This window comes from Petaurus breviceps, unplaced genomic scaffold, assembly GCF_028583685.1.
Source record: "Petaurus breviceps papuanus isolate PSGF00001 unplaced genomic scaffold, PetGlider_PUasm1.0 90804, whole genome shotgun sequence".
NCBI lineage: Eukaryota > Metazoa > Chordata > Mammalia > Diprotodontia > Petauridae > Petaurus > Petaurus breviceps.
In genome coordinates this window covers 1,513,504-1,530,530 of record NW_027187348.1, presented here as the reverse complement: position 1 = coordinate 1,530,530, position 17,027 = coordinate 1,513,504, and the positions used below count along the sequence as shown (strand labels likewise).

Sequence of the window (17,027 nt, the reverse complement as noted above, 5' to 3'; positions counted from 1 at the left end):
AGAAATCAGGCAGTAAGTAGCAGAGTTTAGGGCAGCTAGGTGGCACAGTGGATAGAACACCAGCCCTAGAATCAGAGGACTTGAGTTCAAATCCAGCCTCAGACATTTACTAGCTGTGTGACCCTGGGCAAGTCACTTAACCTTAACTGCCTCCAAAAAGTAAAAAAATAAAATAAGTAGCAGAACTGAGATTAAAATAAAAATCCATAGCTCTTTAATCACAGACTTGAAGAGTTAAAAGACTCATCAGTGTTCTACTTCTGCCTTCTACTCAATGCAAGATTTTTTTTTTCCTGCATAGACTTGGAGTCAGGAAAACCTGAGTTCAAATCCTATCTCAGACCTACCTACTGGTTATGTCACCCTGTGAAAGTCACTGAATTTTTATCTACCTTAGTTCTGTCATTTGTAAAATGGGGAAATTGTAGTAATGATCTCACAGGCTTTATCAGGTTAAAATGAGATAATAAAAGTAAAATGCTTTGCAAACATTGAAGTGACATATAAATGTTGTTATTTTTATTAGCCTCCCTGTCTACAGAATGCAGATAATAATGGCATCTATCTCATTTTGTTGTTGTTCTGTTGTTTTTAGTCATGTCTGACTCTTCATGATCCCATTTGGGGTTTTCTTGACAGAGTGGTTTGCCATTCCCTTCTCCAATTCATTGTACAGATGAGGAAACTGAGGCAAACAGGGTTAAGTGACTGGCCCAGGTTCGCACTGCTAGGAAATGTTGGAGGCCTTCAGGCCTAGCACTCTATCCACTATGCCACCTTTCTGCCCTTCCCCACCAGGCAGCCCCATTTCATTGTCAGATATCATAAGTTGCTTCAAAGTTTGTCTTTATTCTGAGTTGAATCCTATGTAATGTTCTTTCCCTTCCCTTTTTCTCCCTTATAGCCTGCCACATGGGTTCCTAGTTGTCTAAATGGGACAGTAGATAGCATTTTGGCTTTGGAATCAGGAAGTATTGAGTTCAAATTCTGCCTCATGCATTATTACCTGTGTGTCTGTGGACAAATCAACTAACCCCTCTCAGATTCCTTATCTGTAAAATGAAGATAACAAAGCAGCTACCTTAGAGGACAGGCATAAAGGTTAAACAAGATGACACAACTAAAGTACCTTGTAAATCTTAAAGTGCCAATTTCTATTATTTTGTTCTTGTTATCTTTGTTAATTTTGTTGTCATTATTGGTTTTTGTTTGGTTACTTTTTGGAGACAATGGGTTAAGTGACTTGCTCAGGGTCATACAACTAGTAAGTGTCTGAGGTTGGATTTGAACTCAGGTCCTCCTAATCCCAGAGCTGGTGCTCTATCCACTGCACTACCTGGATGCTCTTATTATTGTTATTATTAAGAGGCAGTGTGGTGTAGTGGAGAGACAGCCAGTCTAGAAACCAAGAAGATCTGGGTTCAAATTCTGCCTCTGATTGAGGCTGACTGTGTGACTCTTGGCAAGTCACATAACTTCTTAATATTCTAGGCAATTCTTTCAGAGTACAAGTAGCACAGAAACTGGCAATCTGCATTGGTAGAGGGAGTTTTCCCTACATTTCTCTGATACTAATTAATTAAATCACAGGTCTAGGCTCTATCCCTGTTATTAGGATGGATCACTATGGAGCAATTCAGTCTACAGACCTTCAAAGGGTCTATATGCTCAAGGAACTATGATTTTCTCCCCCACATTCTAGGATCTGCAATTCAAATCTTCCATTTCAACAGCATGCAGCATGCTCTTGCTTTCTAATTTATTAGACCCAGTTTCAACTGTGGTTGTTCCCCTTTTCTTTTATTATAAGACTCATCAGTAGGCTGAGAATGCACAGACATGGGAGTGGGGCCAGGGTAGGGGGAGAAGCTCCCAGTGGCTCCCTTGTGACATCCTAAGAACTTCTGCCAGAGACTTCCAGACTTGTCATCCTGAGCACCTCTGCTTCATCTTATCTCCCTTGTCAAATCCCAACTCTGTCCCTAAAGGATTGTGTGACCTTGGGCAAATCATGTCCCATCTCCAGAGCCCAGTTTCTTCCTCTCTAAAGTGAGGATGTTGGATTCTTCTGGCTCAGACATTCTGTGCCTCTGCCATTCCCTGGTCTCTCTCTGCCTCTATCACAAGAGCAACCCACTTAGAGCAAACTGTCTCATTCCCAGCAAAGCACAGAAAAATCAGGCCTGGCATGAGAACAAAGGGGAGTGAGGACAAAGGAATTAGCAAAACAGGACCCTTTCCTCCAAGAAACCAGGATAGGTTATCTTGGTCAAGTAGCAGTAAGAGAGGAGTTAGTGACATTGTCAAACATTGAGAAGAATGGAGGGAGAAATTAGATTACCTTCTCCCTTTTCTGCTCCTCCCCCCCCTTCTGGCAGTCAAACCCAATAATGTCATGAGCTGGGAGAGAACCAGAACTACAACTTGCCTGGCATTTGCTCTAAGCAAAGTCTGAGCCTAAGCCCCAGGCAGGGACCCTCCGACTGGCCACTTAGAAGCTAGTTCTAAAGCATAGCCAAACCACAAGTGCTGAAGCTCAGAGGTAAGGCCAAGGAGACGGAAAGTGGTACCATAGCTCTAAACAGAGATCCATTTGGGGGCTGGGAGGAGACCACCCACCCTCCTTTTGAGTCCTTGTTCTGTTTCCCAGAGGGCACAAAATTTTGGAGAGTCTAAAAGACCATCTTACTTCCCCTTTTCTTTCCTTTCTCTCTCCTTCCCCCAGAAAGGTGAAAAAGCAGGCTATTGCCACCCTTATGACAGGACCTGTTGTTCCTCCTTTGTACACTAAGAGGACCAATGACATCAGAAGGGTGATGCCATGACTTGCAAGTGAATTGGACTTAGGAGAGGCAGGGCTATGCAAAGCCACCAGGCACATTCTCCTCTGAAGTTGTTTGAGTCCAGTGGCAAGACATAGATCAGAACAATTGGCAATGGCCCCGATACAGTGGGAGACTTTGACATTTTAAGCTAAGATCTTTTCCAGGTCTGTTTGTCTGAGGCCTTACCTACTCATTAAGTAAAGGCTAGTTAAGAGGCAAAAGAAAGCCTAGTTTGCCTTCACAAGAGAATCAGTGTGGGGCGTGGGGGTGGGAGGCAAGACCTTTAGAGTTTATAAGAGTAATAGCCCAGGTAGTGGTAGTGACCACAGAAGGGACAAATCTTGTGCCAAGTGCAAGGTAGACTAACTAGTTATCCCTATGGAGAAGAGTGAGAAGGAAACAGGGGCAGGTATGGGTTGACTTAATGGTCTTTTTTTTTCTTCTTCTAGACTTTATTTATTTTTAGTTTTCCACATTCATTTCCACAAGATTTTGAGTTCCACATTTTCTCCCCATCTCTCCCCTACCCCCACCCCAAGATGGCAAGCATATGATTACTCCTTCCCCCAGTGTGCCCTCTCATATATCCCCCCCATCCCTCCCCGTCCCCTTAGACTTAATGGTCTTTCTCTCAGTGATCTCATCATCTCTAATTGAATGATTATTTCTATGCAAATGACTCTTAAATCTATATCCAGCTCTACTTTGTCTCTGAAATGACAGGCCAACCCCATTATTATTTGCTGAACATCTCTACCTCTAACTCACCATGTCCATAATGTAACTCATTAGCTTCCTCATTCAACCCATCCCTAATTGACATTTCCCTATTTTTGATAAGGGACTCACCATCTTTCTAGGCACCCAGGTTCATAACCTCAAGTTTATCCTTGACTCTTCCCTTTCCCTCACTTGACAGATCTTTAAGATTTTACCTGTGTAATATCTCTTTCATCTGTACCCTTCTCTCCATTCACATGATCCCTACCTTTGTTTGGGCCCGAATCACACCTCACTATTGCAATTAGCTTCTTAATTTGTCCCCCAGATTACTGCCTCTCCTTTCTGTAATCTCTCCCCCACGTGGATACCAAGACACTTTTCTTAAGGCACTGACTGATCTGATCAGGTCACTCTCTTTCTCAAAAACCTTTAGTGACTCCCTATAATCTGTAGGATAAACTACCAACTCCTTAACCTAATATTTAAAGCTCAGTACAATGTACCACCAACCTACCTTTTCAGACAGTCCATATTGTACATACACTCATTTTTCCAACCAAATGGTACCCCAAACTTGACATTCCCATCTTCAATCTCCATGCATTTTCACAAACCATCCCCCATGCCTGTAATATGCTTCTTTCTTATCACTACCATATACTTATTACTATACAATATACTTATTCCCCTTAAAAGCTTAGTTCAGGAATCACTTCCCAAGCAACATTTTCCCTGATCCAACCAATTGTGAGGGCTCTCTTTCTCCTCCAGTCACCTTTTATTTCCTATCTATGCACATGTTGTAAATCCACAGTCAAATGCAACCTCATGGAATACAATGACTATCTCTCATGTTTATGTCTGTATATTCAGCCCCATTAGAGGTTCTATGCATAGCATATGCCATGTCTGTGGAAATGAATGAATTTCCATCAATCCTAGGGAGATGAACTGGGAGAAAAGAAAGAAAACAAAGAACAGATAGGATAAAGTGGATTGGTGGGGTCATGAACAATCAGCAGCTTTTCAATAGCCTCTCAGGCTCTGAGCTTCCTAGCCTTTGTTTTTTAAAGCAGCTTGCCTTTTGGCCTTGGAGACAGCGAAGGTAGGAAGAGCTCCAAAGATGGGAGTTTGCAGATTCCTTTGCTGGGGGCTGCCATCTTGTGTTTCTTACTTTCTGTTTTTTTCCCCCTTGGGAATAGCAGATTGTAGTGGAAAACTACTAGATCTGGAGTCAAGAGTACTAAGTTCACATTTTGGATCTTACTGCCACTTAATATGTGGATGACTTTGTTATGCCTCAGTTTCTTGTCTGTAAAACAAGAGGTTTGGACTAGATTCTAAGATGCTCTAAGTCCTATGATTCTGTGGTCTCCACTTGATGCACTTTATTCACCCACACCCTCAAGAGACCAATAGAAATAGCCTTGATGGTCCCTCCCTTCCCCTAAAGGCTCTAGCTACCACCCTCATGTACCCTGGATGATTAAGGGGGAAGATCATTGAATCTGGAGTCAGATGACCTGGCTTTGGTTCTTGGTGATGACATTTACTACCTAGATGCTACTGAGTCAGTCATATAGCTTTTTGAGTCTCAGTTTATTCCTCTATTAAATTGCGAGTTTAGACTAGATAATCAGTTAGGTCTAAATTATGATTGTACCTTCTCCTCTCTTTCCCTTGCCCCTTCATCACAGGATCAGAGATTTAAAGGTCATTGAGTTCAACCTCCTCATTTTATGGATGAGAAAACTGAGGCACAGAGAGGTTAAATGCTTTGCCAGGGTCTCACAGTTACTAAGTATATGAGGTGGGATTTGAACTTAGGTCTTCCTGACTTTAAGTTCAGGGCCACATCCAATATGCCATGCTGCCTTTCAAGAAGAACAACTCCCTCTCTTGTTACCTTGAGAAGTTAGCTTTCAGCACCCTCATCCCTATATGGTAATGGTACTTGGGGGGGGGTAGGAGTACGAAGGCACCATATTGTAGGGCACCCAGATACTCAGCATTGCTGCATGGCAGGCTGTATTTCTCCTCAGAGGAGACTATACTTCATCAGTCCCTGAATCCTCAGGAACTCAGGAAAGAACCAGGCTAGAGGGTGACATTTCCCCTGACCCTGTTACCCTGCAGTCATCATTCCCCTCAGACTTCTGTAGGCTGCTGGGTTGCATGCCTCGTACCAGCCTTGAGCCGTAGATGGGTGACTTCATGGGGGTGGCCATGGGGCAGTTGATTCGCTTTTCTTTCTGGCGCCGATTGCAGAACCAGACCCGAACCACCTCCTTCTCCATGGAGAGCTGTTCAGCAATTAAGGAGATCTCCTCAGAGCTGGGTTTGGGGTTCTACAAGGGAGAGGAAGGCCAGGAAGAGGTAGCATAAGTGGAGGGTTAAGTAAGCCCTGAAGAGGGGAGTCTAGGGTGTGAGGAGAGGAGATGGCATGATAATCAAATACTTGGCTACCCATGTTTCCTCGATAATAAGACCTATCCCGAAAATAAGACCTATCCCAAAAATAAGCCCTCCCCTTACTGTGTAAGATTCCTCTAAAGTAAGACCTCCCCCGAAAATAAGCCCTATTGAGGTTGCTACTGTAGTGAAGGTGATCCCCTGCGTTACACGCTACATTACGGTACCCTCTGTATGCACTGTCCCCTCCTCCCCCCCCGCCCGTGAAACGCACGCTGCGCTCCGAGCTGCATCCAATCAGAGCTGCAGCAGTGAGCGCGTCATCCTGTTCTTTATTGAATTCATTATTGAATAAAGGTACATTTTTTTGTTCACATTTACCTGTTTATTAAAATTGCTGTCAATGTTTATTAAAATAAGCCCTCCCCTGAAAATAAGCCCTCTGGTGTTTTTCTGTCCAAAAAAATAATAAGACAGTGTCTTATTATCGGGGAAACACGGTAGTAGCCTTAGGAGGGAAACTGAACTTATATTCTCTGCATTTTTCTAAATCAGGAGAGGCATGAGATTCTGAACACACTTTCTAAATGGACTGATATTCTGAGGACAGTTTAGTCAAAGTGGTCCCAATCTAAATAAGAAATGAACTTACGTCCTGAAATCTCTTCTCCAGAGTAAGACGTATATTAGTCTCGATGCTGGTTCTCTTCTTCCTTTTCCGACCAAAAACCTCACTGATAGACGGGTAAGAGCTGGGGGTGCTCACTGTGGAGTCTGAAGGAGAGGATTCTGTAGGGAACGAGAAGGAAGCACAAAAAAATTCCATAAAGGAAAGAAGGGATCATTATAGGTCCCAACTCCAATAGTCTTATGTTACTCCTAGGCTCAAAAACCTTCCATGGCTCCCCATTGCCTTAGGATAAAATAGAAACTCCCCAAACTGGCATTTAAAGCCTTCCACCATTTTTACCCACTTTTCCTGTCCTTAACTCATAACTCTTAACTCACTCCCTGACTCTCTCACTCCCAAACTTTTGGGACTTCTAGCTGTTCCCTTTTCTTGACACTCACAGTAGAAAGTACTTAATAAATATTAGTTGAATTGAATTGAATTGACTTAAGGCCAGACACCTCTAAATAGGTCCTGTATGAACATGCATCATTACCATTGCCAGGGCTGCCCAGAAGGGAGGAAAAGACATCCTCAGGAAGAGCCTGCCAGATTCAGATTTTTCCCAGTTGGGTTGGGCTAAGGCTATCCCTGCTTCCCAACAGTAATGGATCTCAGATTTGTAGCTCATGGTGCAGGGATGCTTTAGGAAGTGAAGGAAGGTATATATGTGTGCACATATGAACAAACATACATACATATGAGTATATTTGCAATAGGTTAAACTAATTAATTTATTTTATTTAAACATTCCTGGAAGTTTAATTAAAAGTAAAATTCAAACTGGCATTTCAAGCTAAGAAGCCTGATGCTTTGGGAGTTGTTGTTTTGCAAGGTGACAACACTAACATCACCTCCTCACTCTCTCAAATGCCTCATTGAAACCTCCCCAAGGTATAGGCAAAGCTGATAGACTCGAGTAACCATATTTATCAGGGTATCAAGGGCTGAGCACCACCCTCTTTGGGCCTGAAATTCCCATGCATGCCATCTGTCCCACCCACCTGCATCGTTGAGCCACTTTTCCAGGAGTGGCTTCAGTTTGCACATGTTCTTGAAGCTCAGATTGAGGGCCTCAAATCTGGAGATCGTGGTCTGGCTGAAGTCATTGCCATACAGCTTCCCCATGGCCAGCCCTACATCACCCTGCCCGTTGGAACAAAATGGAGAACTATAAAAGAGACCCTCCTCTTCTTCATCCCCCACTTCTCCTAGTGTCCCATGGTTGTCCTATCCCTTCACAAGCCACCCATGATCATCCATCCTCATTATTATCACAAGAGTTTCTTTACAAGTCGGAACATTAGTTAATCTTTGTTCACTCTGAGTAGACCTGTCCCCATCTGTTTTGGGACCAGTGCCCACATGTACTACTGCTGCCTGGATCTGTCATCTCTATACATTTGAAGGCCAGCTTTTTCTTTATTAGTATAGCATTTTCTTGTTTTCCTTTTGTCAAACTTTGAGGCTTTTCCTTTGGCTGCCTGGGGAGGCAGAGCAGGAAATATACATAGGAGAGAGGACACATAAGAAGAGAAAGAATAAATATGACTTCTTCGCATGGCAAATGGGATAAGGAAGGTGAAAAAGTCTTAGACCTTAAATGGGGCAAAAGCATAACCAATGATAACGCTTCCCCAAACAGTCCTGATGCCAGCGCCTAAGCCAGTCACCCCCACCAAGTTGTCTTTGAGGAGAGAGGTAACCTTTCCACGTCCTCAGTTTCCTTATCAGTGGCCACGATGTTCTGAATTTCAGAGCATACAGTTCTGAAAATGAGCTCATAGAAAACCTGACATTGCATTTAAATATCTATAGCCCTTTTTCTCCCACAGGGCTTGACTAACTTTCTGCTTTATTTTGTATTAGTCTTATCATACTTCCCTACTAATAAGACTAGGCTTTTTTCCTTCCCTTTCTCAAAATTCCCTCTTCTTCTCCCTGTCCCAAATCCCAACCTGAGTGAAGCCGAGCTTAATGCGTCTCTGCTTGAAGGTCTTGGCAAACTTTTCTAATTCCTCCAGGTCACTGGGTTCATCTGGCCCTCCAGAACTGGGCAAATGTTTGGAGACTTGAATATGTTGTGACACATCCAGATGGGAGTCTAAGGATGATCCTGGCAGCCCAGGGCGACCAACTGCCTGTTGGGTAAAAAAAATATGATCCCAAACCCACAAATACTCTGAATCTTAGGAGGTATTTTGTCTGATACTTCTAAACAGACAGGTCCTGAAGGAGTATGTTGGCCTACTTGTATTTCAGGGGTGATAATGTTGTGGAACTTAGAAGAGAGCCCTTTGCCTTCTCACCTTACAGGTCAGGAAACTGAGGCACAGGGAAGTTAAGTGATCTGTCCCAAATCTCATGAATAATAACTAGCAAACCTAGGTTCTCTGATTCCCAATCCAGTATTCTTCTCATTTCACTATACTTCACCTTGGATGCAACTCAATTTTGATCAATAATTAATTGATCAATAAAGACTTATTTTTTTTAAAGCAATTGGGGTTAAGTAACTTGCCCAAGGTTACAAAGCCAGTTATTTTGTGTGGGTGTTAAGTATCTGAGACTGGAACCCATCTGGAGGGGTCCTCCGGACCCTGGGGCCGGCACTCTTACTCACTTTGCCACCTAGCTGCCCCTCAATAAAGATTTATTAAGTACCTGCCATCTGCCAGCCATTGTGCTAAGTATTTTGTCACAAAAAGAGGCAAAAGACAACTCCCTGCCTCTAGGAGCTCAGAATCTAATGGGAGAGACAAGTTTTCAAAGGAGGAGAAAAAGAATGTGGACTTCTCTAAGAAACAGTATGTTATCATGGACAAGAGCACTGGGGTCACAAAACCCCAACCCTACAAACCAGTGCCTCAGAAGGTAATAGTAATTATAATAGCTAGCATTTACAAAGTGTTTTTTAAGGTTTACAAAGCTCTTTACAAATACTATTGCATTTGCTCTTCACAACAACCCTGCTATTATCATCTTCATTTTATAGCTGAGGAAACTGAGACAGACCACTCTTAAGTGACTTGTCCAAGGTCACACAGATAGTAAACATCAGAGGCAGGTTTTTCTGATTCCAAATCCAGTATTTTATCTACTACATCACCTAGCTTCTTAATAGTAGCTAAGCCTTTATATAGTGATTTAAGGTTTGCAAAATGCTTTTTAAATTTTATCTCATTTGATCCTCCTGACAATCCTAACTTGGGTGCTTTTTATAATACTCATTTTACAGATGAAGAAATGTGGGCAAAGAGAGGTAACTTGCCCAGGGTCACACAGCTAGTGTCTGAGGTCACATTTGAACTCAAGTCTTGTTTTATCTGTTTCTTCAGGGCAGACTGAAGGTGTCCAATAAGTATTAATTAATGCTGACAGAGGGAGCTAAGCCAGCTAGAGAGGTATCATTAGGTTTAATACTTAATTATGCTATTAGAAATTTCAGGCTTCAGTGCAGACATTTTCAAACCATAATGATTACTCTTTTTACATCCCAAACCACTATCATCCTTTCTAGGTAGAGTTGATTTTATTGGTAACAAAGGATACTGTTTTGTCTCTCTACTGACCTTGTACCATCATATCACTTGCACATATAATATCTTTTCCCACTTTAATTTAACCTAATATTATCACAGAGGTACAGCTAGAATTTTGGGCTTGAATTCAGTAAGACCTGAGTTCAAATACTGTGCCATATCCTCACTTGCTGTGTGATACTGGACAAGTCATTTAATGTCACTAAGCCTCAGTTTCCTCATCTGTAAAATAGGGATAATAATACCTCTAATACCTAAATTTTGGGTTTTTGTTAAGTTTAAATGATATGATGATATATATAAAGTACCTTGTACACTTTGATTTGCCATATAAATGTTAATAGATTCATAATAATCATAACTAACATTTATATAGCATTTACTGTGTATCAGGCACTATGCCATTATTTTCTTTATTTGATCCTTACAACAACCCTTAAAAGTAAGTAATAATATTACCCCCAATTTACAGAAGAGGAAATTGAGGCAAATAGAAGTTAAGTGATTTGGCCAGGATCAGACAGCTAGTAAATGTCTGAGGCCAAATTTGAACTCAGGATTTCCTGATTTCTGACCCTATTACCTGTCCCCTATTACCTAAATCCCCCATGTTATCATTACATTAAAATGTACCTTTCACTTTACATGATACCAATGTTGAGGGGAAGGAGGGTCTGTGAGGGTCTAGAAGAGACTTCATGATTTAGTCAAAATGTGCTTGATTTAGACTCAGCCTAGTTTTGAATCCTGGCTCTGCCATTTAGAATCTACATGATACTGGCTAACTAATTTTCCTTCTCTGTTCCTCAATTTCCATACATAAAATGAGGGAACTGAACTAGGTGATCTCTAAGAACCTTTCCAACTTTTAAAAGTAGACTGAAAAGGGGTGGCTAGGCGGCACAGTGAATAGAGCACCGTCCCTGGAGTCAGGAGGACCTGAGTTCAAATCCGACATCAGACATTTAACACTTACTAGCTGTGTGACCTTGGGCAAGTCACTTAACCCCAATTGCCCTGCCTTCCCTCCTTCAAAAGAAAAAAGCAGACTGAAGGTGTCCCATAAATATTGATTGATATTGATGACAGAAGAAGGTAAATCAGCTAGAGAGTTATCATTAGGCTTAATACTCAATTATCCTAATAGAATTTCCGGGTTTCAGCACCTCCAAATATGGGACTCAAGTCCCATTATTCCTTCATTAGAAGTTCTTTAAAATGGAATAGATTGGCACCTGTCTGGGCTGATTTTGATCAATGTTTGCTTGAGGATGTAGGATGGACAAGATGGCTTGTCAAGGTCTTCATGGATTTTATTTGGTGACTTGTAGGGGCCCAACTAAGATGCCTTCTAGATCAAGAATTTTCTAATTCTAGGATTCTGCTTAGGTGAGGAGAAAAGGCAGTGATAGATGAAAGTTAGAACCCAGGTGTCCCCACTTTTATTTAACCACCAGGTGGCACTCTTTGCTCTTGAAGGCTCGATCAAGGCTTCCCGGAATTCGTCTTACTCAAACCCTCCCTTGGCTTGATTCCTGGAGCCAAAGGTAAGGAATAGGGCTTATTTTCCTTGTGCATGAGAGTCCCGGGAAACTGACAGTGACCTCTTTCTCTATTCGATTATTTCTAACTGTTTTCCCCATCCATCTCAGGGTCCTCCACCAAGATCTAGTGGAAAGAATATTAGATTTGGAATCAGAAAATGTCCTTTTTAATTCTAGTTCTGTTACTACCTATGTGATCCTGAGCACTCACTTTGGGCTTCAGTTCCACTCTATTTGTAAAAGGAAAGGGGTTGGACTGAGGGACTTTTAAATTCTCAGCTCTAGTTCCCATGATCCTTCTTCCTTGTGCAGCACCATTGGAGGATTGAGCCTAGGACAGTCTCCATTCTGGCCTTGGAGGGGTTCCAGAGCTTACATGAGACCCAGATACATCCCTCCCTCTTGTGGCCTCTTGGCTTGCCATATCCCAGTAGCTTCTAGCATCCCTCAGTGCAAACAGAAGTGTGGAAAGCTGAGCTGGAGGTCACCGAATAGGTCCCAACTTGGGGAGTCTGAACAATTGAAACCTAGTTTTCAAGGGTATGATACCAGTTCAGGATGTTCTTCCCAGAGGAATGGAACTCAATTATAGGCAGTTAGGTGGTGCAGTGGACAAAGCATTGAATTTTTAAGTCAGGATGATCTGAGTTTGAGTGCTGCCTCAGACACTTATTAGCTGTGTGACCAAGGACAAGTCACTTAATCATGTTTGCTTCAGTTTCCTCATCTGTAAAGTAATAGCAGCTACCTCCCAAGGTTGTTGGGAGGATTAAATGAGATAATGTTTGGAAAGTGTTTTGCAAACCTGAAAGTACTCATGCTAGCCATTATAATCCGAGAAGGTATGTGACTTAATGGGGAGAATGCCAACCTGGAAGTAAAGTGTTTGGGTTCTGGGTCTAGATCTCATGTTGATATTAGGTAAGCCATTTCCTCATTGATGTAGCTCTGGTTTTCCTATCTAGGACAGTGAGATCACAGAATTGAAAGGAACCTTAGATATCTTTTAATCCACCACCCCACTCCCATTTTACAGAGGAAAACTGATGAAAAGAGAATGTTTCTTGCTGCTTTCTCTGCTTATTAGGTATCAGGGTAAGGGTAGGAATGAGCACAACTAGGCTTCTTAGAGGAAATATGGAGAATGCTGATTACCTGAGATGCTAGGCCAGGTCCACTCTGTGGGAGGAGGAAGCTGCTTTGTTGCTGAGGAAATGGGAGAAGATTTGACTGTAGACCTGAAGGAAAAGAAAGAGGGAGAAATATAGTAGGGATAGGACAGAGAAAGAGATGAGGTGAGAGAGATTGAAATAATGTATTTTGTGAGTTTTAAAGAACCTCTCTCTTACCAGGTCCCTTAGTGCATTTCACACCCCCTGGAGAGCCTGCCCAGAGTGCTACCAGGCATTGATTGCCACATGCAGGTGGTGGTGAATTGTTGAATCAGAGAGGGGGACAAACAGGGATGGGAACAGCAGTCCCCAAACCAGTCCTGCTAGGCAGGGAGAGGTGTGCAGAACAGTGAGGGAGGGCCAAGTTGATAACTCTGGAAGGTATAAACAAGATGGGAATCAGATAACACAGAGACTGTTCATGAAGAAACCCAAGAGGGGAGGAGGCCCAAGGGCCCAGTCCTAGGGGTTTCTTCTGAGAATTCAAATGGGAACCTAGGGGTTTTCATCTATCCCACAAGAAAACACAACTGGGCTAGCTCTGAAGATGCTGGCTGTGTAACTGGTCCCTTTATCACATCTTGAATGATAAATGTCATCTCAGACTCCTCTTTTCCCTCTAATGAGATTAACTATAAGGGGGTCATTCTGACAATAGTGCTTTGGGATCCAGTCAGCCCCAGAGGACTGAAGCAATAGTCTTCTAAGCCTGTTTCAGGAACAGGGCCATTGAAGCCAAAATGTAGCCCAGTCAATTGTCACAGGATCATATTTAGAGCTGGGAGGAAATTTTGAAGTTATCTAGACTAACCTTTATTTGCCACATATAGAAGCTGAGACCTAGGGAGGTGATAAAGCATTAATTCAGTGCCTACTTCTATGTGCTGGGCAAGAGGCAACTTGGCACAGGGGATAAGGAGCTGGTCTTTGAGCCAATGAAATCTTGACTGCTACATCCTTGCTATGTGCCCCTTAGCAAGCCACTTAACCTCAGGGGTATAAGGTCAGAGATGGCAGCATGAAGCCTGTGACACTCCCGAGGCCTAATGAGTAAAATTAGGAAATATTTAACAAAATAAATAAAAATAAAATAAGTAACATGTGGTTTTCTAAGTCACCATGCCTCTGCCGCGTGTATGCTTTTCTATTTGAGTTTGACACCACTACTCTAAGAAGGTAGATTACACCTGCCTTGGTAGAGAAAGCCTCCTTGCATGAGTATTCCTTATACCAGTGAACTGACAGGTTGGTTCCCTACCCCCACATACCCTATCCACTATGTGCCTGGCACTGGTTAAGTACTGGTGAGGTGGTTAGTGTGATTCCAGTTACCCTACAGAGGGCAGTACCAGTGGTTGTCCTTGCTCTCTATACTATATAGACAATTGTTGATACTATAAAACCAAAACAAAAAGGTAGGTGAAGATCACAAGAGGCAAGTAGTCAGAAAAGCCCACTGGTGGGGGCTTCTCCAGGCCTGTTTCCCCCATTCTCAGAAATAACCAGAACTAGCTGTCCAGATAGCCTATCTCAGCAAAGGGGTGAGGAATAGCTAAACAAACCTATGAAAGGAGGGTTAAGGGCATTGTCATTTCTCTCAGAAGCTTGGAAACGGAATCTAGGTGGTGTCTTCCTGACAGGTATGGGAACCAAAGACAAGGATGAGTGAATATTTTTTTCTTTAATTCTGGTTTCTCACAAAGTTTCCTGGCATTTTCAGGAAGCGAAGGTAAACACCGGGGGCTAGGGAATAGTCAGAATATATTTATGGGATGGTGCTTTGCTTGTGTGCTTTCTGACCACCCAGTGTGGGAGGAGGGGTGTGAGTGGGTGGAAGAGAGAGGGAGGGATCCAGGAAATAAAAAGGCTGGACATAATGCTCTGGAACATTCTTCCAAATGACCCAAGACAGTCAAGTGTGGTAGCTTACTCCACCCACCCCAGACCTCCTGGCAGACCTCCATGCTGCCCCTGGGTGGCACCATTGCTCTGCCCAAACAGAACCATAGTCATTTTCCCCCCCACCCTGGGGCAGTAAGACTTGGAACAGCGTTCCCACTGTAGCCACAAGGAGGTCAAGATAAATTTCCACAGAACTGGGATTTCCTGGTGCTGTAGTTGCTGGTCTACTCTTGAAGAAGCTTCTCTTTTCCCCTTTGCCCTTGGGGCTGGGGCCTAGAGAAGAGAGAGATTGAAACCGATCTGGCAGGAGATGGGATATGGGAACAGAATGGAACATCCAGAATGAGGAATTCCAGGGACCTTTTCTTGGGAAAAGGCTGCTAACAAATGGGCACTCCACAAATATTTGTCCCTGGTTTGATAAAATGGTATTTGGGTTCAGGGAGAGAACCTCAGGGCTTCTTACCTTGTTGCCCAGACTGTGACTGAGACAGCAGGAACTGTGACACAGATTGTAAGTGGCTGGGAACCAGGACAAGTTGCTGGAGAGGATGGAGAGAAGCCATGTCCTATATGTGGGAAGACATAGTTTACAGAACTCATGAGATGGGGTCAACTGGCCCATCCATCTGCATCTAATCTCTAGTTTAACCACTCTTTTCTCTCCCTAGTGCTTAATCACACAGATCCTTGTAAAACATTTTGTCCTGTTCACCTCTGTTATTTGCCTCGTCATTTACTTTTTTTTTAAATGTGTCTGCCTAAATTCCATTATGCTCTTTGGAAGCTCAGAAGCATTTTCAAACATCCAAACTGATTTAGCCAGAGTCCAATGATGAGGCCAGAAGCCTTGCTAGGAGGTTTAATATGAGATTAAACCCAGCAACGAGTAGCAATTTGGAAACATTAACTTTGGCTAGATCAGGGGCTAGACCTGGGGTCTGTGAGCTCACTTAAAACAAACAAACACATTTTGATCATTATACTTCAATATAATTGGTCTCCTTTGTAATTTTGTATATTTTATTTTATGCATTTAAAAACATTATTCTGACTAGGGGGGTCTATAGGCTTCATTAGACTGCCTCACAAAAAACAAACAACAAAAACAAAAAAAAAAACTCTGGGCTAAGTGTATGAGGGAATCCCATCAAATCATTCAAAGCTGCATGGTGTACTGGAAAGCATCCTGAATTTGAAGTTAAAGGACCCAAGTTCAAATTCTAGCTCTTCTTTTTACTACTTGGGAGACACTGGTCAAATTACTTGTTATTTGGGTCTCAGTTTCCTCATCTCTCAAATAAAGGTGTGGATGATCACTAAAGTATCTTTCCTGTTCTAATCCTATGATCTCTTTAAATAGGACTAGTAATAAGTTATTGGTCTAGATCAGATTGATACTTCTTTCCATGGTCCCCTTTCCAACTTGCCATAGGATTTTGGGAAGCTGAGTGAATCTAGGTTTCTCTGGTGCCATGTAGCTCTCATAGAATATAGCAGAGTGTTATGCCTATAGTCAAGTGTTTGATAAATATTTGTTTAACAAACAAATGAAAGGCCACCAAGAAAGGAGATTCCTATTTCCCCAAGTCACCAATTCAAAGAATAGTACATTCCCTTCTTGTCCTCCCCCAACTTAAGAGTTAATTCTGAGGTATGCTATGATTCTGACTTAAAAAAAAAAACTGACTTAAAACCATAAAGGAAGTCACTGGGACTGTTAGATCATGCAGAAGTAACCCTTGATGGACATTGATGGCAGGCCCTCCTGAAGACATTGGCATTTCTGAAATGGCCTTCCATTTAACATCTTTGTCTTTTAACTTTTCAAGAGAACCAGACTATTTCCTCCCCAGCTTCTTAGCCAAGCTGATTCTTTGAAAAGTCTTCTCTCTCAATTTTCTAACCCCTTCCTAACACTCACTGCTTGGGGCTTCTTCAGACAAAGTATGGGTTGACTTCGGAGGGAGTGGGTCACTGGGTGCCAGGCTCTGACTTCAAGTCCCCTCTGAAGGAATGCCACCTTCCCATTGAGAAGATCCAGGCTTCCTAAAACTGGCTGATAGTTACCCCAGGCATCTGGTTTCCTGACATCATGGCAGGTCCTTGAGAGAGGTGGCAGGGCCTGTGTGATAGTGGTGGCTGCAAGGAATCACTGAGATCTTCAGTTTTGATCTACAAGAAGAAATAGGAGAAAAGTTGAAGTAAGCTTCTTCCAAAGGGGGAGCTCTGCAGTA

The 17,027-nt window shown here is 42.6% G+C and overlaps 1 protein-coding gene across 5 annotated transcripts in view; it reads right to left on the bottom strand.

The window, feature by feature from the left end:
• Positions 1-17,027, bottom strand: part of POU2F3 (POU class 2 homeobox 3) — a 93,992-nt gene that overhangs the window by 6,756 nt on the left and 70,209 nt on the right. For all 5 annotated transcript variants that reach the window (XM_069070052.1, XM_069070053.1, XM_069070056.1 and 2 more), the window contains 7 exons: positions 16,861-16,965; positions 15,257-15,359; positions 12,872-12,954; positions 8,589-8,771; positions 7,635-7,776; positions 6,613-6,749; positions 5,735-5,896 (listed from right to left, as the gene is read on the bottom strand). In XM_069070052.1, coding sequence (XP_068926153.1) covers positions 5,735-5,896; positions 6,613-6,749; positions 7,635-7,776; positions 8,589-8,771; positions 12,872-12,954; positions 15,257-15,359; positions 16,861-16,965 — 915 coding nt within the window. The remainder of the gene's footprint in view (positions 1-5,734; positions 5,897-6,612; positions 6,750-7,634; positions 7,777-8,588; positions 8,772-12,871; positions 12,955-15,256; positions 15,360-16,860; positions 16,966-17,027) is intronic.